Here is a 24,731-nt window from a genome sequence, read left to right as displayed (position 1 = left end):
GACACACACACACACGCACGCGCGCGCACACTGACACACACACACACACACACTGACACACACACATACACACACACTGACACACACACACACTGACACACACACACATACACACACACTGACACACACACACACACACACTGACACACACACACACACTGACACACACACATACTGACACACACACACTGACACACACTGACACACACACACTGACACACACACACACTGACATACACACACTGACACACACACACGCACGCACGCGCACCCTCTAGCAGGGTCCAGTCGATGTCCATGTCGGCGGGCTTGAGTAGTGCCGGGTGGCGGTTGAAGAGGTTCGCCACGAAGGCGACGTTCAGCTTGGGGTTGCCTCGCACCACGTCCACGGGGGTCACGAATTGCCGGCAGCCCAGCCGCTCAGCCTGCTGCAGCATCGCCTCCGCACGCCCCACGTCCTCTACCTCCTGGGGGGGGCGGGGCGGGGGGTGGTGGGTGGAGGTGGTGGGTGGAGGTGGTGGGTGGAGGTGGTGGGTGGAGGTGGTGGGTGGTGGTGGTGGGTGGAGGTGGTGGGTGGAGGTGGTGGGTGGAGGTGATTGGTGGAGGTTGTGGGTGGAGGTGGTGGGTGGAGGTGGTGTGTGGAGGTGGTGGGTGGAGGTGGTAGGTGGAGGTGATGGGTGGAGGTGGTGGGTGGAGGTGATTGGTGGAGTTGGTTGGTGGAGGTGTTTGGTGGAGGTGTTTGGTGGAGGTGATTGGTGGAGGTGGTGGGTGGAGGTGGTTGGTGGAGGTGGTGGGTGGAGGTGGTGGGTGGAGGTGTTTGGTGGAGGTGATTGGTGGAGGTGGTTGGTGGAGGTGGTTGGTGGAGGTGTTTGGTGGAGGTGATGGGTTGCGGTGGTTGGGTGAGGTGATTGGTGGAGGTGGTGGGTGGAGGTGGTTGGTGGAGGTGGTGGGTGGAGGTTATGGGTGGAGGTGATGGATGGAGGTGGTGGGTGGAGGTGGTTGGTGGAGGTGGTGGGTGGAGGTGGTTGGTGGAAGGTGATGGGTTGAGGTGGTTGGTGGAGGTGGTGGGTGGAGGTGGTTGGTGGAGGTGGTTGGTGGAGGTGGTGGGTGGAGGTGGTTGGTGGAGGTGGTGGGTGGAGGTGGTTGGTGGAGGTGATGGGTGAAGGTGGTTGGTGGAGGTGGTTGGTGGAGGTGGTGGGTGGAGGTGGTTGGTGGAGGTGGTTGGTGGAGGTGGTTGGTGGAGGTGGTGGGTGGAGGTGGTTGGTGGAGGTGGTGGGTGGAGGTGGTTGGTGAAGGTGGTTGGTGGAGGTGATGGGTGGAGGTGGTTGGTGGAGGTGGTGGGTGGAGGTGGTTGGTGGAGGTGATGGGGTGGAAGGTGGTGGGTGGAGGTGGTTGGTGGAGGTGGTTGGTGGAGGTGGTGGGTGGAGGTGGTTGGTGGAGGTGGTGGGTGGAGGTGGTTGGTGGAGGTGATGGGTTGAGGTGGTTGGGTGAGGTGATGGGTGGAGGTGGTGGGTGGAGGTGGTGGGTGGAGGTGTGGGTGGAGGTGGTTGGTGGAGGTGGGTGGAGGTGGTTGGTGGAGGTGTTGGTGCAGGTGATGGGTGGAGGTGGTGGGTGGAGGTGGTTGGTGGAGGTGGTGTGTGGAGGTGATGGGTGGAGGTGGTGGGTGGAGGTGGTGGGTGGAGGTGGTGGGTGGAGGTGGTTGGTGGAGGTGGTGGGTGGAGGTGGTTGGTGGAGGTGTTTGTTGGAGGTGATGGGTGGAGGTGGTGGGTGGAGGTGGTTGGTGGAGGGGGTGGGTGGAGGTGATGGGTGGAGGTGGTGGGTGGAGGTGGTGGGTGGAGGTGGTGGGTGGAGGTGGTGACTCACGTTGAAGCCAGACATGTCGATGTCCACCCTATCCTCCCCCTTGGGAGCGATTTGGTTGAGCAGGTGGAAGTACGCCTTGGAGTCCTGGTGGACACACGGACAGACACATAGTTAGACACACGGACACACACGGACACACACGGACACACGTGGACACACGGATACACGCACAGTTAGACACACGGACACACACGGACACACACGTGGACACACGGACACACGGACACACACGTGGACACACGGACACACGCACAGTTAGACACACGGACAAACACGGACACACACGTGGACACATGGACACACGGACACACACGTGGACACACGGATACACGCACAGTTAGACACACGGACACACACGTGGACACACACGTGGACACACGGACACACGCACAGTTAGACACACGGACACACGGGCAATAAGCCAAACACCCAGACAGACATGACCATAAAGACTCAGAGACAGACACGCACAGACGGAGACGGAGACGTACACAGACACACGGATACAGTCACACATCACACAGGGAGACATGGACACCGCAGACTCACACGGACACGTTGAAGATCCAGCTGCGCGTGTACTCTGCATCTGGTCTCAGTTACTCCTCTCTCCAATCACCTACCCTTCTCCACCCTTCAATGGCACGGCATTTATCCGCGCTTCTCTGAACTTTCAGTCCCTGAATCGACTCAATTCATGAACGAATTTCACGCCACCTTTCGTCCGGGTTGATGCTTTTATCCCTCTGCGAGATCATTTCTCCTCTCCGGCCCCGTCCGTCCAAGATCTTCTTAGCAGCTCACTGGCAGACTGCGATCGTTCCTTCTACGTTTGAGAAGGCTTCAGTAACGCCGCTTCTCAGGACACCAAGCTCTAGATTCGGCCATCCTTGGCAACTTCTTCTGCCCCGGTCTCAAACCTCGCCTCTTCAATCTTAACGCACTTGAGCGCTGTCAAACAATACACTCGATCCATTTCAGTCTGGTTTTAGATCTGGTTATAGTGCCAAAACAGCCTTCGTAAGGATCATCTTAATTTTTTTTTATTTAAAGCTTTCGTGACTGCAGGGATTTATATTCTTGGTTCTTTCGGTGAAGTCACCACCGCGTAGAAGGGAAACAATAAAATAATAAAAATATAAAACAATAAAATTCTCACGACGTTTCGACTGCAACACAAGCAATCATCATCACCTGTTGCAGTCGAAACGTCGTGAGAATTTTAATGTTTTATATTTTTATTATTTTATTGTTTCCCTTCTACGTAACTTTACCGAAAGAATCAAGAATATCATAATCTTAATATGAAGCTTTCGTGACTGTACAGGAATCCATACTCTTTGGTTCTTTCGGTAAAGTCATCACGTAGGTAAAAAAAAAATGAAATAAGACAAATCACGACGTTTCGATCGCAACATCTCAGGTAGCAAAGACGTCATCAGGGAGCAATGGCGTCATCAGGGAGCAATGGCGTCATCGGGGAGCAATGACGTCATCGGGGAGCAATGGCGTCATCAGGGAGCAATGACGTCATCAGGGAGCAATGACGTCATCAGGGAGCAAAGATGACGGCGGCTTGTGTTGCAATGGAAACGTGATTTGTTTCATTTTTACTTTATTTCTACCTACGCGACTTTACCGAAAGAATCAAAGAGTATGCTTCGTAAGGATAATTGAATGAACTCCTAATTGCTGCTGCTGAAGGCTCTCCAAGTCCATAATGGAGGTTTTGTTGGGTTGGATCGCGTGGATAAATCAATGTGTCGTTAACCCCCGCCACCACCCGACACAAACAATCAGTAAGCTTTGTCACGTAAAGAGAACGTGCCAATTCGTTACGAGTACAGCCGCACCGCTTGTGTGTTGGAGAGTGAGCCCACTGGTAACCGACTGGCACGTTCTGGTTGACGTGACAAACCTTACTGATTGGCCGTGTTCGGGTGGTGGCGGGGTTAACGACACATTCATGTATTTACGCGATCTAGCCCCAAGAGAAGCCCCGTCTATTATGAACGGAAAGATCCACGCCATTTGGCTCCCATAATGCCCTGCGACGATTGTTGGCACCCAGAGCAAACTCCTCAACAGGCGCCAGTGAACTTTAGATTTAAAGCGTTCGTGACTGCAGGGATTCATCTTCTTGGTTCTTTCGGGTAAAGTCACCGCCGCGTAGAAGGGAAACAATAAAAATAATAAAAAATATAAAACAATAAAATTCTCACGACGTTTCGACTGCAACACAAGCAATCATTTTATATTTTTATTATTTTATTGTGTCCCTTCTTCATCAGGTGATGATGATGATGATGATTGCTTGTGTTGCAGGTGATGATGATTGCTTGTGTTGCAGTCGAAACGTCGTGAGAATTTTATTGTTTTATATTTTTTATTATTTTATTGATTCCCTTCTTCATCAGGTGATGATGATGATGATTACTTGTGTTGCATGTGATGATGATTGCTTGTGTTGCAGTCGAAACGTCGTGAGAATTTTATTGTTTTATATTTTTATTATTTTATTGTTTCCCTTCTTCATCAGGTGATGATGATGATGATGATTGCTTGTGTTGCAGGTGATGATGATTGCTTGTGTTGCAGTCGAAACGTCGTGAGAATTTTATTGTTTTATATTTTTATTATTTTATTGTTTCCCTTCTTCATCAGGTGATGATGATGATGATTGCTTGTGTTGCAGGTGATGATGATTGCTTGTGTTGCAGTCGAAACGTCGTGAGAATTTTATTGTTTTATATTTTTATTATTTTATTGTTTCCCTTCTTCATCAGGTGATGATGATGATGATTGCTTGTGTTGCAGGTGATGATGATTGCTTGTGTTGCAGTCGAAACGTCGTGAGAATTTTATTGTTTTATATTTTTATTATTTTATTGTTTCCCTTCTTCATCAGGTGATGATGATGATGATTACTTGTGTTGCAGGTGATGATGATTGCTTGTGTTGCAGTCGAAACGTCGTGAGAATTTTATTGTTTTATTTTTTTATTATTTTATTGTTTCCCTTCTTCATCAGGTGATGATGATGATTGCTTGTGTTGCAGGTGATGATGATTGCTTGTGTTGCAGTCGAAACGTCGTGAGAATTTTATTGTTTTATATTTTTATTATTTTATTGTTTCTCTTCTTCATCAGGTGATGATGATGATGATTGCTTGTGTTGCAGGTGATGATGATTGCTTGTGTTGCAGTCGAAACGTCGTGAGAATTTTTTTGCTTTATATTTTTTATTATTTTATTGTTTCCCTTCTTCATCAGGTGATGATGATGATTGCTTGTGTTGCAGGTGATGATGATTGCTTGTGTTGCAGTCGAAACGTCGTGAGAATTTTATTGTTTTATATTTTTATTATTTTATTATTTCCCTTCTTCATCAGGTGATGATGATGATGATGATTGCTTGTGTTGCAGGTGATGATGATTACTTGTGTTGCAGTCGAAACGTCGTGAGAATTTTTTTTTTATTCTTAGTTTTTTCGCTAAAGTCACGTTGAAGAGAAACAACAAAATAATAAAATATATATAAAACAATAAAAAATTCTAACGACGTTTCGACCATAACTCAAACGGTCATCTTCAGGTGTGTTGGTTTGCATAAATTTATTTTTAAATAAATTGCGCCGTTTTAAAATAAATGTATGCAAACCAACACACCTGAAGATGACCGTTTGAGTTATGGTCGAAACGTCGTGATAATTTTTATTGTTTTATATATTTTGTATTATTTTGTTGTTTCTCTTCAACGTGACTTTACCGAAAAAACTAAGAATATGAATTACTGCAGTCACGAAAGCTTTAAATCAAAATTTATTTATTTATTCTTTAATTTTTTTTATTATTTTATTGTTTCCCTTCTACGCGGCGGTGACTTTAACCGAAAGAACCACGAATATGCTGCAGTGAGTTCAAAATTGCTGTCGGCAGGGTGCTAACTGGTGACACAACCCTTTAAACATCACACCACTCAACAGCGGCTCCTGATCCGTCACTGGGGCTCGCTGTCAGTACCACCCCACCCCCCGTAGTGATTTTAAGATTCTCCAGCTGCTATTCAAGGCCTTACACGTGGACTTGCTCCACCCCATACGTTCATGAATGACCTCCTTCAGCCACGAATGTTCCTTCGAGATCATTAAGATCGCCACACTGTGCATTGCTCACCGTCACCGTCACCACGGTATGGGGAGAGGGGGGGATGACGGCGCCTTGAAATTTGCGGCCCCCTAAACTCTGCAGCTCCTTGCCCTTCGAGGTCAGGGGGCTTACCAGACACGTACGAATCATGAAATCTCGACTAGAAACGTCTCTGTTTAAAACGTCTCTCTCTCTGGTTAATTTCAAACGTCTTTCTCGCTTCTTCCTCTCCTCTGCTTGCTTGATGTTTCACTATTTCCGCATTTCACTGCGTAGCGGCCCTGAGAACTATCTAGTTCCAGGGCGCTTTATACTTTTACATTGTGAGTGTGCATCCAGTGTGAGTGTCACTGTGTTCCCACGTCTCTCCGTGTCACCCACCCCCACACTCTTATGCCCCGTAGCCCACGTGACCCCCCCGTGTCCTCCCCCACCCCCCCCCGTGTCCTCCCCCACCCCCCCCCCGTGTCCCCCCTCACCCCCCCGTGTCCTCCCCCACCCCCCCCGTGTCCTCCCCACCCCCCCCCCCGTGTCCCCCCCCACCCCCCCCCGTGTCCTCCCCCACCCCCCCCCCCCGTGTCTCCCCATGCCCTCGTCCCTCCCCTCGTATCTCCTCTGTGCCCCCACCCCTCCCCCAGTACCCCACGTGACCCCCCCCCACCCTCCGTGTGTCCCCCTGTCTCTCCATTCCCCCCCCCCCCGCGTGCCCCCCACAAGCCTTGATGTCGGTGGAGAAGTTATTGATCTTGTTCCAGCCGGCCTCCTCCAGGTGGTGGTTGACCCAACGCAGGAGCAGCTCCTCGGGAGAGAGCTTCACCAGCTCCTCCAGCGTCTCCCCGTCACGCAGCAGAGCCACGAGGGCTGCACACGGGCAGCGGCAGCAGCATCATCATCAGCATCATCATCATCAGTAGCAGCATCATCATCAGCATCATCATCATCAGCATCATCATCATCAGCATCATCATCAGCATCATCAGCATCATCATCATCAGCATCATCAGCATCATCATCACCACCAGCATCATCAGTAGCAGCAGCATCAGCATCATCATCAGTAGCAGCATCATCATCATCATCAGTAGCAGCATCATCAGTAGCAGCATCATCATCATCAGTAGCAGCAGCATCAGCATCATCATCGTCAGTAGCAGCATCATCAGCATCATCATCAGTAGCAGCAGCATCATCATCAGCATCAGTAGCAGCGTCGTCGTCCTCATAAGTAGCAGCAGCATCATCATCAGCATCAATAGCAGCGTCCTCATCATCATCATCATCAGTAGCAGCATCATCAGCATCATTATCATCAGTAGCATCATCAGCATCACCATCAGTAGCAGCATCATCAGCATCATCATCAGCATCATCATCAGTAGTATTATTATCATCATCATTCGCAGCAACATCATTCGCAGCAACATCAGCAGCACCACGATCAGCAGCAACATCATCGGTACCAGCAGCATCATCAACATAATCTTCATCAGTATCAGCAGCATCATCATCAGTAGCAGCAGCATCGTCATAATCTTCATCAGCAGCAGCAGCATCATCAGCAGCATCATCATTCACTTCAGCAGCATCAGCAGCATCGCTTCAGCAGCAGCATCATCGCTAGCAGCATCATCGATACCATCATCAGTAGCAGCACCAGCACCATCAGCAGCAGCATAATGACGACATGAGACTCCTATCCTGTCCCTGTTTACACACAGAATCAACTGGAACTTGGACAAGTGTCCAACTCGTTGTGGTCTCCACCACCACCCCCCCACCCCTCCTCCCCCCTCCACTCACCCTCGGTCCTGGTGATCTCGATGGAGGCAAAGAGGCCGATCTTGATCACCTGCCACAGGAGGCCCAGCACCAGGTGGGGCTTCCCCTCCCGCAGGTCCTCCGCGCCGATGTTCACCACGTGGCAGCCGATCGCCGACGCCGAGTTCAGAGCCAGGTTCAGGTTCTCCTGCGAGGGGGGAAAGGAGGGGCGGGGGAGGGAGGTGAGGGAGGGAGAGAGGGGAGGGAGGGAGGGATGGGGAAGGGAGGGGGGGAAGGGAGGGAGGGAGGGGAGGGAGGGGAGGGAGGGGAGGGAGGGAGGGCACCACAATGGCGAGACGTTAACTACCTCGCCTGGTTTACCAAACTAAACTGTAAACTATAATAATAATAATAGGGTTTTCCCCTTTTTCTAGCAACAAAACTGCAACCTTTTTACAAGGATTCATGTCTGCATTAACCACAACACATGCAGTCAAAAAACATACTTTAATAATATATGCATTGTCCTTGAAACTGATTGGTCCACACCAAGGGACGGCTTTCTTTTGAGCCACGACCCAATTGCTGCTCGACCAGATGACGCCCACTGAGCTGTATAGCTCTTTGATCAGACGCGACCTGGCTATCACAAATTATAGCTTCTCAACGAAGTGGGCTCAACATCAACATCATCATCATCACCATCATCGCGTGGAAATGTATAGCAGTAGCGAAATACGCTAAACTTGTGACGTTGATTCTCAGTGTGGAGGGAAAATATGGAGGAGGGCCAGGAGAAAAATCCACGCAACCTCTACGGGAAGAGAGAGAGAGGGAGAGACACGCAAACTCCAAATATACAGGAGTCAGGGTCAGCATCGAACTCATGGCCTCCTGCATGCCACGTGAGGTAGTTAAAATCTCGCCACTGTGATGCCCATAGGAGATCGTGGGTTCGATCCTGACCCCTGACGACGCCTTGCTGCTGTATATTTGGAGTTTGCGTCTCGCTCTCTCTCTCTCTCTCCCCGTGGTCGTCTGGATTTTGATCCGCGTCCTCCTGGTTTTTCCCTCCATATTTCGAATGAACTTCACGCGCTTCGAGGACTTGGCTACTGCTGTAGATTTCCACGAGGGTAGCCACTTCGTTGAACTGCTATCATTCGTGACGGAAAGGGTCGCTTCGGGGAAGAAAAAAAAAGAGCTGCACAACTCAGTGGGCCTCAGCTGGTAAAATGGAGAAAAAAATTTAGCACAGCAGGGGAGAAACCACCACGAGTTTGAACAGATTCAAGATTCCAGTTGATACTGTGCGTGACCAAAAGCTCAAGAGGACCGGGATAGGAGTCTCATTTCCAAGGGTGACCTCAGGGTGATCACAAACTTAACATGCAGATTTCGTCGGGACACATAGCGGTTCCGACATCGTGGGACATTAGCTTCCCCCCTTACACGGTGACATCAATCCCTGTAGGAGCGAGGGGAGGAGGAGGAGGAGGAGGAGGGAATTGCAGATGGGTGAACATGGGGATAAGAGGGAGATGTTGGCAGGAGTGAACAAAAGGAGAGAGCTGTGGATGAAGCTGAGAGCTGTGGATGAAGCAGAGAGCTGTGGATGAAGGAGATAACTGTGGATGAAGGAGGGAGAGCTGTGGATGGAAGGAGGGAGAGCTATGTATGAAGGAGAGAACTGTTAATGAAGGAGGGAGCTGTGGATGAAGCAGAGAGCTGTGGATGAAGGAGAGAGCTGTGGATGAAGCAGAGAGCTGTGGATGAAGTAGAGAGCTGTGGATGAAGGAGATAACTGTGGATGAAGGAGGGAGAGCTGTGGATGGAAGGAGGGAGAGCTATGGATGAAGGAGAGAACTGTTAATGAAGGAGGGAGCTGTGGATGAAGCAGAGAACTGTGGATGAAGCAGAGAGCTGTGGATGAAGCAGAGAGCTGTGGATGAAGGAGATAACTGTGGATGAAGGAGATAACTGTGGATGAAGGAAGGAGAACTGTGGATGGAAGGAGGGAGAGCTATGGATGAAGGAGAGAACTGTTAATGAAGGAGGCAGCTGTGGATGAAGCAGAGAGCTGTGGATGAAGGAGAGAGCTGTGGATGAAGCAGAGAGCTGTGAGTGAAGGAGATAACTGTGTATGAAGGAGGGAGAGCTGTGGATGGAAGGAGGGAGAGCTGTGGATGGAAGGAGGGCGAGCTATGGATGAAGGAGATAACTGTTATGGAAGGAGGGAGCTGTGGATGAAAGAGGGTGCTGTGGATGAAAGAGGAGGCAGCATGTGATGGATAAGGTGGAATAAAAGGCGTGGAATCCTCACCTGTCTCCACGTGTTGGTGACGAGAGTGCTCGCTACAGATCGAATGTGCGACCCCCACTGTGCTAACCAGTTGCTATAGGCTGCTGCTGTGGAGGCTATGTGGCAGGCAGCAGCAGCAGAGGGCATCGGAGCAGCAAGCTCCATTGTTGTACTGTCTCGTCTATGTTCCCGAATCTCTGTTATCCCAGCCACCTTCAGCAAAAAACCGCATTGACTAGCGTGGTGAAGTATGGTCATCCCGCATAAACGACCCAACCCCCCCATCCCCTCTCCTACCCCCCCCCCCTCTCCCCAGAGGCCACCCACGTCCCACATGGAGTGACACAAGTTGCCGCATGTAGACTGTACACGTGTCTGTCAAATGAGGAAAAGCCTTAATGTTCAACCGAAGTGGGGATGGTGGGGGGAGGATGGGAAAGAGGAACAAGTTGTGGGGGTAACCTGGGGGTGGGGGGGGGGAGGGGGGAGGGGTCAGGATATGTGTTGGGGTGGTGTGGTCGATAGCACCCTGATGACCTCACAGCACTTGCCCCGACAGTCCGTCGAGGCTATGCGGTGGGACTTTGTGGTACGGACCACACCACTACCAACCAAACACCACGTGAACCGCGTTGACCTACATAGGTCTCTACTCGCTCGCAGCACTTGCCACGGCAGTCAGTGGAGGCTATACGGGGGATCTTTGTCTGTGTCTGTGTGTGTGTGTGTGAAACACGATGACCGGAGTTCGATTCCCGCTCACGGCCACCTACACCCAGTGACGATTCTTTGAACGGGTCCTGGGCCTTCCCTAGGTCAACTCAGCCTCAAAATGAGTACCTGGTGCAGCGTGTCAACATCGCCACTCGGGGAGACAAAGGCGACCGGGCGTGGTGCTGGCCACCCGCCCCCCTCGTGTGCCGTGCCGGCCTTCACAGGCGCTGCTCCTCGCTAACAGCACTTGCCCCAACAGTCTGCTGAGGCTACACGGGGGGAGGGTGGGGGGGGGTTATCTTTGTCTGATACAGCGAGTGAGAGAGAAGTGTTTGGAGAAGTAAGGAAAGCTGTGTCCGCGCGGCCATGAACATCCGCTGCGCAAGCGCCACACGGAGACCGCTTCCCCCGCTCCTCCTGCGGCGCACAGCCAACGCGTGTCTCTGTGAGCGGTGGCGCCGCGGTTGGCACACCGTGCCACGACACCGCCCCCCTCCCCCCCCCCCACCACCGCCCCCCCTCCCCATCCCCCTCACTCCCACCCGTCGCATACCGAGTCGAGTTCGATTTACCCCGCGGCTCAAGGCGATCGACCACCAATCGGTCCCCGGGGTCTTCCCTAGGTCGGCTCGGCCTCCGATGAATGCCTCCACTGACACGGGGAGGCAACGGCGGACCGGTCTGGCGTGCACGGCCCCTGGCCCACTCCACCCCCTCGTCCCGGCCACGAGACCCCCCCCCCCCTCCACCCCCCACCCCTCATTCATAGGCGCTGCTAAGTCGCTCGCAGCACTTGCCCCCGACATCCCTGTCTGAGCTACACGGCGGAACTTTGTCTCTGTGAACGCCACTTGCGATGAGCGGTGATGTGCGGTGGTGCCACAGCAACGGAGCAACTCCGCCGGCGCCGCCATCCCCTCACACCCCTCAACAGGAACGCACGCACACCCCCACTAAACACACACCCCCACTAAACACACACCCCCACTAAACACACACACACACGCACCCACGTAGGGTCTCGTGGGGGGGGGGGGGGGGGTCACCTGGTACCATGAGTTTTTTTACCCGAGGAGCCCCGAGCGGGGATGTCCCACGGTTTCCCAGTGCCAGGAGATTGGCCGACCCCCCCCCCCCCAAGACCAAATTGCATTGCGGCCCCCGTGAATTGGCTTAAGATTGTATGGGCGTGATGAAGCTCACCGGGCTAACCGCAATGAGACACTCACAGCACGGGGAAGGGGCCGGGGGAGGGAGGGGGGGGGGGGACATATCGAGCGGGCAGCGCAGACGAGGAGGTGGGAGGGAGATTCCTGGACCCACTGCAGATGTTCATTCCACAGGACGGCCACCCCGAACAAACCCGTTGAGTCCGGGGTGGGGAGGACGGGTGCGTAGACAACAGAAAGTAACGCTCCAGGTAGGGGCGGGGCATCGGTTTAAAATCGAAAGGTAGGTGCCCGATTGGCCGCACAGGATAACACCACGTGACTCTGGATCTTTGGATTCCGAATCCCAGCCGCTCGCAGCGTCCGAGAGACGCTAGTGAGCGTCGCTACGACTCGACCCCAGGCAGAGACCTCTCGGATCATCGTCCCTGCGACCGCCACAGTCCGTGCGACACACCGTGAGTGCGTCTGCGAGGTGAGAAGTAGCGTGAGGGTACACCCAGGGATTGAATAGGAATAGGCTAGGTGCTGCTCGTGGAATATTCACCTACGTGACTTTACCGAATAGAACCAAAGAGTATGGATCCTTGCAGTCACGAAAGCTTCAAATCTAGAATTGATAACCTCTACGGGGAGGGCTTTCACCTATCTGTTAGAGCTTTCAACAGACAACGGGACAAGAAGTCACAGCTCATCGAGACGATGACCTTCCTCAAAAGATGCCGCGACCACAAGCTTAAAAGGACGCGACCTGGGCTGGACTGTCTTCACTCCAACGCTGTCCTCGTGACAGTACGGTCCCCTTCACCTGATGAAGGCCACTTGTGTTGTGGCCGAAACGTCGTGATTTTTACTGTTTCATTTTTTACCTACGTGACTTTACCGAATAGAACCAAAGAGTAGAGAAGCACAGGGTTTTTCCTTTTAGACGCGCCATTAATAAGCTTCAGTTCGGAAGATCGGTGCGCGGTGCGATTTCTGTGCGTGTGGGTGAACTTCGGCGTGGTGTCCGTGATTTTTGAGCGGAGCGACTGCGTGCGGGGGGCGAGGTGCGTGAGAGAGCGAGCGCGGAGCCGCAGGCTGTCGGCGCGGGATTGGTGTGTGAGGTGCGCATCTATTACCATCTATACGACCGGGACTGGTTACGCGGGTTATCGCGAGGTGTGTAGAAAGCGCGCGCCTGCTGCGCCGCGCGAGTGATTAAGGTGGGGGTCGGGGTGCGCTGAATCCACTCCCCGCCGTTTGCGCGTAGATTGCCACCTCTGCGACCGCCACATTTTGCGCGGGGTTACGGGTGGGTGTAAGAGCGCGCGTCTGAAGCGCCGCGCGAGTGTATTTGAGCCTGCGCGTGAGGCGCGTGCACTGCAGCATCCAGAGCCGCCGTCGCGCGCACGCGCTTGCGCTTGCGCTTGCGCGCGCGTTTACACGGCGCGCTTTACACAGCACGTTTTACACGGCGCGCTTTACACAGCGCGCTTTACACAGCGCGCTTTACACAGCGCGCTTTACACGGCGCGCTTTACACAGCGCGCTTTACACAGCGCGCTTTACACGGCGCGCTTTACACAGCGCGCTTTACGCGGCGCGCTTTACACAGCGCGCTTTACGCGGCGCGCTTTACACAACGCGCTTTACACAGCGCGCTTCACACGGCGCGCTTTACACGGCGCGCTTTACACGGCGCGCTTTACACGGCGCGCTTTACACGGCGCGCTTTACACGGCGCGCTTTACACGGCGCGCTTTACACGGCGCGCTTTACACAGCGCGCTTTACACAGCGCGCTTTACACAGCGCGCTTTACACAGCGCGCTTTACACGGCGCGCTTTACATGGCGCGCTTTACACAGCGCGCTTTACACAGCGCGCTTTACGCGGCGCGCTTTACACAACGCGCTTTACGCGGCGCGCTTTACACGGCGCGTGTTTACACGGCGCGGTTTACGCGGTGCGCCTTATGCGGCGCGGTTTGCGCGGCGCGCTTTACACAGCGTGCTTTACACGGCGTGCTTTACACAGCGCGCTTTACACAGCGTGCTTTACACGGCGTGCTTTACACAGCGCGCTTTACACAGCGTGCTTTACACGGCGTGCTTTACACAGCGCGCTTTACACGGCGCGCTTTACACAGCGTGCTTTACACGGCGCGCTTTACACGGCGCGCTTTACACAGCGCGCTTTACGCGGCGCGCTTTACACGGTGCGCTTTACACGGCGCGCTTTACACGGCGTGCTTTACACGGCGTGCTTTACACAGCGCGTTCACGCAGTAGGACTTGCGTTTACGGTGAGGCGTGCCCCGTAGCCCTGTCCCAGCCGCTCCTTTCCCGCTAGCATTAGCATCTGTTTGCACAGCGGATTAAGGCTTATCCACCAGGGGGAAAGGGGTGCATATTCATACGGCTATTTTTAGCGCTAGCCTTTGCGAGCATAGAGCACCTGCAGGGGCGCGCGCGTGCACGCAGCCACCTCCGCATGAGTGGTGGTGTACGTGGGGAGTGCGTGGGATTACTCCCGGGCGGTGGTGAGCCAGCCACTTAGCCAAGTCCCTCAGAGAGGGCGCTGGTGCGGGTGGGGGGGGCGAGAAGTGGCCGAGGAGGATGGGGGAGTCGAGGGGGTGGACGTCGCTCCCCGCCCGCTCACGGGGATCTGGGAGGTGGGCGTCAGCCCCCACAGTAGCGGTCAGCGCTACGCTGCGCTTCGAACCCGGGCGACCCAAGTTCGATTCCCGCTCACGGCCAACACCGCTGGCGATTATCTGAACCGCTCCTGGGACTGCTGTAGGTCGGCTCAGCAATCAACTGAGTGCCTGGTGCGGTGCGTAGACAACATCGCCACTGGGGAGACAAAGGCGGCCGTGCGTGTGGCCTGGCCACCCACCTCCTCCTGTGCTATGCCGGCCTTCATAGGTGCTCGCTAGCAGGACTTGCCCCAACTTTCTGTTAGAGGCTATACGGGGGATCTTTGTCTTTGTGTGCGTGTGTGTGTGTGTGACGAATGTCTGAACTGGTCCTGGACCTCCCCTAGGTAGACTCAGCCTCAACTGAGTACCTGGTGCGGTGTAGTAAACATCGCCACTGGGAAGACAAAGGCGGCCGGGCGTGGTGCTGGCCACCCACCCCCTCGTGTGCCACAATGCCGGCCTCCATAGGCGCCGCTAAGTCGCTACCAGCACTTGCCCCCAAAAGTCTGTGGAGGCTACACGGGGGATCTTTGTCTTTGTCCGAGTGTCGCTCACCTGGATGGTGAATGGGGTGAGCTTCTTCTTGTTGATCGTCCGCTCGTCGATCGTGTCCGGCACCGAGTGGTTGATCATCTTGCTGCACGGGACGGGACGGGGTGGGGGGAGAGGGTGTCACACGGCACCAGCACTAGCACCAGCACCATCACTAACACCATCACTAACACCATCACTAGCACCAGCACCATCACTAACACCATCACTAACACCATCACTAGCACCATCACTAACACCATCACTAGCACCATCACTAACACCATCACTAGCACCATCACTAACACCATCACTAGCACCATCACTAGCACTAGCACCATCACTAGCACCATCACTAGCACCATCACTAGCACTAGCACCAGCACTAACACCATCACTAACACCATCACTAGCACTAGCACCAGCACTAACAGCATCACTAGCACCATCACTAGCACTAGCACCAGCACTAACACCATCACTAGCACTATCACTAGCACCATCACTAGCACCAGCACCATCACTAGCACCATAACTAGCACCAGCACTAGCACCAGCACTAACACCAGCACTAGGACCAGCACTAGCACCAGCACCAGCACCAACACCAGCACCAGCACCATCACTAACACCATCACCATCACCAGCACTAGCACCAGCACCATCACTAGCACCAGCACTAGCACCATCACTAGCACCATCACTAGCACCAGCACTAGCACCAGCACTAGCACCATCACTAGCACCATCACTAGCACCAGCACTAGCACTATCACTAGCACCATCACTAGCACCAGCACTAGCACCAGCACTAGCACTAGCACCATCACTAGCACTATCACTAGCACCAGCACTAGCACTATCACTAGCACCATCACTAGCACCAGCACTAGCACTAGCACCATCACTAGCACCATCACTAACACTAGCATAGCCATATGACAACCACAAGCAGGAGGAGCAGCAGGGGGAAGAGGAGGTGGAGGAGGAGGATGAGGAGGATGAGGAGGTGGAGGAGGATGAGGAAGTGGAGGAGGTGGAGGATGAGGAGGTGGAGGAGGGTAAGTTGAAGGTGGTGGAGGACGTGGAGGATGAAGAGGTTGAGGGCGATGAGGTGGATGTGGAGGATGAGGAGGTGGAGGATGAGGTGGAGGTGGATGAGGTGGAGGATGAAGAGGTTGAGGATGAGGAGGTGGATGAGGTGGATGAGGTGGAGCATGAAGAGGTGGAGGATGAGGAGGTGGAGGAGGTGGAGGATGAGGATGTGGATGATGAGGAGGTGGAGGATGAGGAGGATGAGGAGGTGCAGGATGAGGAGGTGGAGGATGAGGAGGTGGAGGAGGTGCAGGATGAGGAGGTGGAGGATGAGGAGGTGGAGGAGGTGCAGGATGAGGAGGTGGAGGATGAGGAGGTGGAGGATGAGGAGGTGGAGGATGAGGAGGTGGAGGTTGAGGACGTGCAGGATGAGGAGGTGGAGGATGAGGAAGTTGAGGAGGTGGAGGATGAGGAGGTGGAGGTTGAGGAGGTGCAGGATGAGGAGGAATCACCAGAGGACGATGCCGTCGCCCACGCAGTGGAAGAGCGACTCGCTGTCAGGGTCCATGGGCAGCACGTGGTGGCAGTCAGTGTCGCCTTCCAGCGCCATGTTCATCCAGTTCACGAACGCCACTTTCTCCTCCTCTACACACAGCGGGTGGTGAGGAGGTGGTGGTGAGGAGGTGACGGTGAGGAGGTGGTGGTGAGGAGGTGATGGTGAGGAGGTGGTGGTGAGGAGGTGACGGTGAGGAGGTGGTGGTGAGGAGGTGACGGTGAGGAGGTGACGGTGAGGAGGTGACGGTGAGGAGGTGACGGTGAGGAGGTGGTGGTGAGGAGGTGACGGTGAGGAGGTGACGGTGAGGAGGTGGTGGTGAGGAGGTGGCGGTGAGGAGGTGACGGTGAGGAGGTGGTGGTGATGAGGTGGTGGTGATGAGGTGGCGGTGAGGAGGTGACGGTGAGGAGGTGACGGTGAGGAGGTGGTGGTGAGGAGGTGACGGTGAGGAGGGGGTGGTGAGGAGGTGACGGTGAGGAGGTGGTGGTGAGGAGGTGGTGGTGAGGAGGTGACGGTGAGGAGGTGGTGGTGAGGAGGTGGTGGTGGTGAGGAGGTGGTGGTGAGGAGGTGACGGTGAGGAGGTGGTGGTGAGGAGGTGACGGTGAGGAGGTGACGGTGAGGAGGTGGTGGTGGTGAGGAGGTGGTGGTGAGGAGGTGGTGGTGAGGAGGTGGTGGTGAGGAGGTGGTGGTGAGGAGGTGACGGTGAGGAGGTGGTAGTGAGGAGGTGGTGGTGAGGAGGTGGTGGTGAGGAGGTGGTGGTGAGGAGGTGGTGGTGAGGAGGTGGTGGTGAGGAGGTGACGGTGAGGAGGTGGTGGTGAGGAGGTGACGGTGAGGAGGTGGTGGTGAGGAGGTGGTGGTGAGGAGGTGACGGTGAGGAGGTGACGGTGAGGAGGTGGTAGTGAGGAGGTGGTGGTGAGGAGGTGGTGGTGAGGAGGTGGTGGTGAGGAGGTGACGGTGAGGAGGTGGTGGTGAGGAGGTGACGGTGAGGAGGTGGTGGTGAGGAGGTGACGGTGAGGAGGTGGTGGTGAGGAGGTGGTGGTGAGGAGGTGACGGTGAGGAGGTGACGGTGAGGAGGTGACGGTGAGGAGGTGGTGGTGAGGAGGTGACGGTGAGGAGGTGGTGGTGAGGAGGTGATGGTTGTAGTCACTGGTGACCAGGGGTGGATAACAAGGGGGGCATGGGGGGTGGGGGTGGGGGCTATCCCCCCCCCCCGCCCCCACTTGGCTAACAGCCGCAATTCCCATCGATGATGTTGAAACTTCTGATGATTTTTCGATTTGAAGCTTTCGTGACTGCAGGGATTCATCTCCTTGGTTCTCTCGGTAAAGTCACCACCACGTAGAAGGGAAGTAATAAAATAAGAAAATAAGAAAATAAAACGTAATAATATTTTCTTATGATGAACTACTGATGATGATAATGATGTTGATTGGACTGCTGATGATGATGATGCTGGTGATGCTGCTTCTGTTGAAGATGTTAATGATGATGTTAATGATGATGAGGATGCTGCTCGCGATGATTCTTCTGCCGATGATGCCGCTGATGATGATGGTGATGATTCCGCTGCTGCTTATGATGTTAAACTAAACTTTTTATTGTTTTTGTTTTACCAGATATGGCCCACTGAGCTGTGGAGATCTTTTGAAGAAGCGACCCTGGCTATCGCAAATGACAGCTCAACGGAGTGGGATCATCATCATCATCATCGTCACGTGGACATGCATAGCGGTCAAATACTCCAAGCAACAGGTCAGAATCGAACCCACGACCTCCTGCGTACCGGGCGAGGTAGTTAACATCTCCTAGCCACCGTGGTGATTATGACGATGAGAGAGAGAGAGACACACAAACTCCAAATACACAGCAGGCATCGTTAGGGTCGGGATCGAACCCACGACCTCCTGCGTACCGGGCGAGGTAGTTAACATCTCCTAGCCACCGTGGTGATGATGACGATGAGAGAGAGAGAGAGACACACACACACACACAAACTCCAAATACACAGCAGGCATCGTTAGGGTCGGGATCGAAAACCCACGACCTCCTGGATACCGGGCGAGGTAGTTAACATCTCCTAGCCACCGTGGTGATGATGACGATGAGAGAGAGAGACGCAACAATCCAGACAGCAGGCGTCAGGGTTCAAGATTGAACGCACGAACCTCCTGCATACCAGGATAGGTGAGTTAACATCGCCCAACCACCATCATGATGATGATGATGGTAGACGCGCAAAGATCAAAATATACAGCAGCAGGCGTCGGGGGTCGGGATCGAACCCACGATTTCGTGCACACCAGGCGAGGTAGTTAAAATCTTGCCACCGTGATGGTGATGATGATGATGATAGAGAGAGAGACACTAAAACTCCAAATATACAAGAGGCATCTTCAGGTGTCGGGATCGAACCCCACGATTTCGTGCTCACCAGGCGAGGTAGTTAACATCTTGCCACCGTGATGATGATGATGATGAAAGAGAGAGAGAGAGACACTAAAACTCCAAATATACAAGAGGCATCTTCCGGTGTCGGGATCGAACCCACGATTTCGTGCACACCAGGCGAGGTAGTTAAAATCTTGCCACCGTGATGGTGATGATGATGATGATAGAGAGAGAGACACTAAAACTCCAAATATACAAGAGGCATCTTCAGGTGTCGGGATCGAACCCCACGATTTCGTGCTCACCAGGCGAGGTAGTTAACATCTTGCCACCGTGATGATGATGATGATGAAAGAGAGAGAGAGAGACACTAAAACTCCAAATATACAAGAGGCATCTTCCGGTGTCGGGATCGAACCCACGATTTCGTGCACACCAGGCGAGGTAGTTAAAATCTTGCCACCGTGATGGTGATGATGATGATGATAGAGAGAGAGACACTAAAACTCCAAATATACAAGAGGCATCTTCCGGTGTCGGGATCGAACCCACGATTTCGTGCACACCAGGCGAGGTAGTTAAAATCTTGCCACCGTGATGGTGATGATGATGATAGAGAGAGAGACACTAAAACTCCAAATATACAAGAGGCATCTTCCGGTGTCGGGATCGAACCCCACGATTTCGTGCTCACCAGGCGAGGTAGTTAAAATCTTGCCACCGTGATGGTGATGATGATGAAAGAGAGAGAGACACTAAAACTCCAAATATACAAGAGGCATCTTCCGGTGTCGGGATCGAACCCACGATTTCGTGCTCACCAGGCGAGGTAGTTAACATCTTGCCACCGTGATGGTGATGATGAAAGAGAGAGAGACACTAAAACTCCAAATATACAAGAGGCATCTTCCGGTGTCGGGATCGAACCCCACGATTTCGTGCACACCAGGCGAGGTAGTTAAAATCTTGCCACCGTGATGGTGATCATGATGACGATGAAAGAGAGAGAGACACTAAAACTCCAAAATATACAAGAGGCCTCTTCAGGTGTCGGGATCGAACCCCACGATTTCGTGATCACCAGGCGAGGTAGTTAAAATCTTGCCACCATGATGGTGATGATGATGATAGAGAGAGAGAGACACTAAAACTCCAAATATACAAGAGGCATCTTCCGGTGTCGGGATCGAACCCCACGAGCGTGGAACCTGAGTACGAGTGTTGGGTGCCCTCGCTGGAGATATCAGAGAGTCCGCCGACAGCGCAGAGGCCCTCCTTCTGCCGGATCACGGTGCGAAACGTCTTGCTCACCTCGCCGCGCTTTACCTCCGTGTACAGCTGCGAGTCACACAAACACACACACACAGACAGGTGTGTTTGTAGCTCCAGGTGACACACACACAGACACACATACAGGTGTGTTTGTAGCTCCAGGTGACACACACACACACATACAGGTGTGTTTGTAGCTCCAGGTGACACACACACTCACATACAGGTGTGTTTGTAGCTCCAGGTCACACACACACAGACACACACAGGTGTGTTTGTAGCTCCAGGTGACACACACACACACATACACAGACAGGTGTGTTTGTAGCTCCAAGTGACACACACACACAGGTGTGTTTGTAGCTCCAGGTGACACACACACATACAGCTGTGTTTGTAGCTCCAGGTCTCACACACACACACACACAGGTGTGTTTGTAGCTCCAGGTGACACACACACACACACAGGTGTGTTTGTAGCTCCAGGTCTCACACACACACATACAGGTGCGTTTGTAGCTCCAGGTGACACACACACACATACAGGTGCGTTTGTAGCTCCAGGTGACACACACACACATACACACAGGTGTGTTTGTAGCTCCAGGTGACACACACACTCACACACAGGTGTGTTTGTAGCTCCAGGTCTCACACACACATACACAGGTGTGTTTGTAGCTCCAGGTGACACACACACACACACATACAGGTGCGTTTGTAGCTCCAAGTGACACACACACACATACACACAGGTGTGTTTGTAGCTCCAAGTGACACACACACATACACACAGGTGTGTTTGTATCTCCAGGTCACACACACAGACACACACAGGTGTGTTTGTAGCTCCAGGTGACACACACACACACAGGTGTGTTTGTAGCTCCAGGTGACACACACACACACACACAGACAGGTGTGTTTGTAACTCCAGGTGACACACACACATACACACAGGTGTGTTTGTAGCTCCAGGTGACACACACACACACACATACAGGTGTGTTTGTAGCTCCAGGTCACACACACAGACACACAGGTGTGATTGTAACTCCAGGTGACACACACACACATACAGGTGTGTTTGTAGCTCCAGGTCACACACACACACACACAGACAGGTGTGTTTGTAGCTCCAGGTGACACACACACACACACAGGTGTGTTTGTAGCTCCAGGTGACACACACAGACAGACAGGTGTGTTTGTAACTCCAGGTGACACACACACAGGTGTGTTTGTAACTCCAGGTGACACACACACACACAGGGGTGTGTTTGTAGCTCCAGGTGACACACACACACACACACAGGTGTGTTTGTAGCTCCAGGTGACACACACACACACAGGTGTGTTTGTAGCTCCAGGTGACACACACACAGGTGTGTTTGTAGCTCCAGGTGACACACAACACACATACAGGTGTGTTTGTAGCTCCAGGTGACACACACACACACAGGTGTGTTTGTAGCTCCAGGTGACACACACAGACAGACAGGTGTGTTTGTAGCTCCAGGTGACACACACACAGGTGTGTTTGTAACTCCAGGTGACACACACACACACAGGTGTGTTTGTAGCTCCAGGTGACACACACACAGGTGTGTTTGTAACTCCAGGTGACACACACACACACACAGGTGTGTTTGTAGCTCCAGGTGACACACACACACACAGGTGTGTTTGTAGCTCCAGGTGACACACACAGACAGACAGGTGTGTTTGTAGCTCCAGGTGACACACACACAGGTGTGTTTGTAACTCCAGGTGACACACACACAGACACACACACAGGTGTGTTTGTAGCTCCAGGTGACACACACACACATACAGCTGTGTTTGTAACTCCAGGTGACACACACACTCACATACAGGTGTGCTTGTAGCTCCAGGTGACACACACACATACAGGTGTGTGTAGCTCCAGGTGACACACACACATACAGGTGTGTTTGTAGCTCCAGGTGACACACACACACACACATACAGGTGTGATTGTAACTCCAGGTGACACACACACATACACACACACTCACAGGTGTATTTGTAACTCCAGGTGACACACACACACACATACAGGTGTGTTTGTAGCTCCAGGTGACACACACACACATCCACAGTTCGAGTTCAGGTCACATGTATCGTCGTGAGTGTATTGGTGAGTGAGTGTGGTGATGAGTGAGTGTGGTGGGTGAGTATAGTGATGAGTGAGTGCGGTGGTGAGTGTAGTGATGAGTGAGTGTAGTGGTGAGTGAAGTGGTGAGTGTAGTGGTGAGTGACTGTAGTGGTGAGTGTAGTGGTGAGTGTAGTGGTGAGGGAGTGTAGTGGTGAGTGTAGTGGTGAGTGAGTGCGGTGGTGAGTGTAGTGGTGAGTGAGTGTAGTGGTGAGTGAAGTGGTGAGTGAGTGTAGTGGTGAGTGTAGTGGTGAGTGTAGTGGTGAGTGAGTGTAGTGGTGAGTGAGTGTAGTGAGTGTAGTGGTGAGTGAGTGTAGTGGTGAGTGTAGTGGTGAGTGTAGTAGTGAGTGTGGTGGTGAGTATAGTGGTGAGTGAGTGTAGTGGTGAGTGAGTGTAGTAGTGAGTGAGTGTAGTGGTGAGTGAGTGTAGTGGTGAGTGAGTGTAGTGGTGAGTGAGTGTAGTGTTGAGTGTAGTGGTGAGTGAGTGTAGTAGTGAGTGTAGTGATGAGTGAGTGTAGTGATGAGTAAGTGTAGTGATGAGTGAGTGTAGTGGTGAGTGAGTGTAGTGGTGAGTGAGTGTAGTGAGTGAGTGTAGTGGTGAGTGTAGTAGTGAGTGTAGTGGTGAGTGTAGTGGTGAGTGTAGTGGTGAGTGAGTTTAGTGATGAGTGAGTGTAGTGTAGTGGTGAGTGTAGTGGTGAGTGAGTGTAGTAGTGAGTGTAGTGATGAGTGAGTGTAGTGGTGAGTGAGTGTAGTGGTGAGTGTAGTGGTGAGTGAGTGTAGTGGTGAGTGTAGTGGTGAGTGTACTAGTGGTGAGTGTAGTGGTGAGTGAATGTAGTGGTGAGTGTAGTGGTGAGTGTAGTGATGAGTGTAGTGGTGAGTGTAGTGATGAGTGAGTGTAGTGGTGAGTGTAGTAGTGAGGTTAGTGATGAGTGAGTGTAGTGGTGAGTGTAGTAGTGAGTGTAGTGATGAGTGAGTGTAGTGGTGAGTGTAGTGGTGAGTGAGTGTAGTGGTGAGTGTAGTGGTGAGTGAGTGTAGTGGTGAGTGAGTGTAGTGGTGAGTGTAGTAGTGAGTGTAGTGATGAGTGAGTGTAGTGGTGAGTGTAGTGGTGAGTGTAGTGGTGAGTGAGTGTAGTGGTGAGTGTAGTAGTGAGTGTAGTGGTGAGTGTAGTGGTGAGTGTAGTGGTGAGTGAGTGTAGTGGTGAGTGAGTGTAGTAGTGAGTGTAGTAGTGAGTGTAGTGGTGAGTGTAGTGGTGAGTGTAGTAGTCAGTGTAGTGGTGAGTGTAGTAGTGAGTGTAGTGGTGAGTGAGTGTAATGGTGAGTGTAGTAGTGAGTGTAGTGGTGAGTGTAGTGGTGAGTGTAGTCGTTAGTGTAGTAGTGAATGTAGTAGTCAGTGTAGTAGTGAGTGTAGTGGTGAGTGTAGTGGTGAGTGAGTGTAGTGGTGAGTGTAGTGGTGAGTGAGTGTAGTGGTGAGTGAGTGTAGTGGTGAGTGTAGTAGTGAGTGTAGTGATGAGTGAGTCTAGTGGTGAGTGTAGTGGTGAGTGTAGTGGTGAGTGAGTGTAGCGGTGAGTGTAGTAGTGAGTGTAGTGGTGAGTGTAGTGGTGAGTGTAGTGGTGAGTGTAGTAGTGAGTGTAGTGGTGAGTGTAGTAGTCAGTGTAGTGGTGAGTGTAGTAGTGAGTGTAGTGATGAGTGAGTGTAGTGGTGAGTGTAGTGGTGAGTGTAGTGGTGAGTGAGTGTAGTGGTGAGTGTAGTGGTGAGTGTAGTGGTGAGTGAGTGTAGTAGTGAGTGTGGTAGTGAGTGTAGTGGTGAGTGTAGTGGTGAGTGTAGTAGTAAGTGTAGTGGTGAGTGTAGTAGTGAGTGTAGTGGTGAGTGAGTGTAATGGTGAGTGTAGTAGTGAGTGTCGTGGTGAGTGTAGCGGTGAGTGTAGTAGTGAGTGTAGTGGTGAGTGTAGTGGTGAGTGTAGTCGTTAGTGTAGTAGTGAGTGTAGTAGTCAGTGTAGTAGTGAGTGTAGTGATGAGTGAGTGTAGTGGTGAGTGTAGTGGTGAGTGAGTGTAGTGGTGAGTGTAGTGGTGAGTGAGTGTAGTGGTGAGTGAGTGTAGTGGTGAGTGTAGTAGTGAGTGTAGTGATGAGTGAGTCTAGTGGTGA

The 24,731-nt window shown here is 52.8% G+C and overlaps 1 protein-coding gene and 1 long non-coding RNA gene across 4 annotated transcripts in view; both read right to left on the bottom strand.

Moving 5' to 3' along the window:
• The window catches only part of LOC142906452 (uncharacterized), a 397,072-nt gene that overhangs the window by 23,596 nt on the left and 348,745 nt on the right, over positions 1-24,731 (bottom strand). The gene's annotated exons all lie outside the window — the stretch shown is intronic.
• LOC116957879 (plastin-3-like) overlaps positions 1-24,731 on the bottom strand; it is a 66,581-nt gene that overhangs the window by 22,306 nt on the left and 19,544 nt on the right. For all 3 annotated transcript variants that reach the window (XM_032980313.2, XM_032980315.2, XM_032980314.2), the window contains exons 4-10: positions 20,352-20,481; positions 16,715-16,847; positions 15,192-15,273; positions 7,812-7,977; positions 6,730-6,872; positions 1,864-1,947; positions 272-467 (exon numbers count right to left, since the gene is read on the bottom strand). In XM_032980313.2, coding sequence (XP_032836204.2) covers positions 272-467; positions 1,864-1,947; positions 6,730-6,872; positions 7,812-7,977; positions 15,192-15,273; positions 16,715-16,847; positions 20,352-20,481 — 934 coding nt within the window. The remainder of the gene's footprint in view (positions 1-271; positions 468-1,863; positions 1,948-6,729; positions 6,873-7,811; positions 7,978-15,191; positions 15,274-16,714; positions 16,848-20,351; positions 20,482-24,731) is intronic.

The sequence above is a fragment of the Petromyzon marinus genome, chromosome 64 (assembly GCF_048934315.1).
Source record: "Petromyzon marinus isolate PM22_M1 ecotype Great Lakes invasive population chromosome 64, UKy_Petmar_22M1.pri1.0, whole genome shotgun sequence".
In the NCBI taxonomy this organism is placed as follows: domain Eukaryota; kingdom Metazoa; phylum Chordata; class Hyperoartia; order Petromyzontiformes; family Petromyzontidae; genus Petromyzon; species Petromyzon marinus.
The sequence above is the reverse complement of the archived record's forward strand: the minus strand, read 5'-3'. Positions and strand labels throughout refer to the sequence as shown.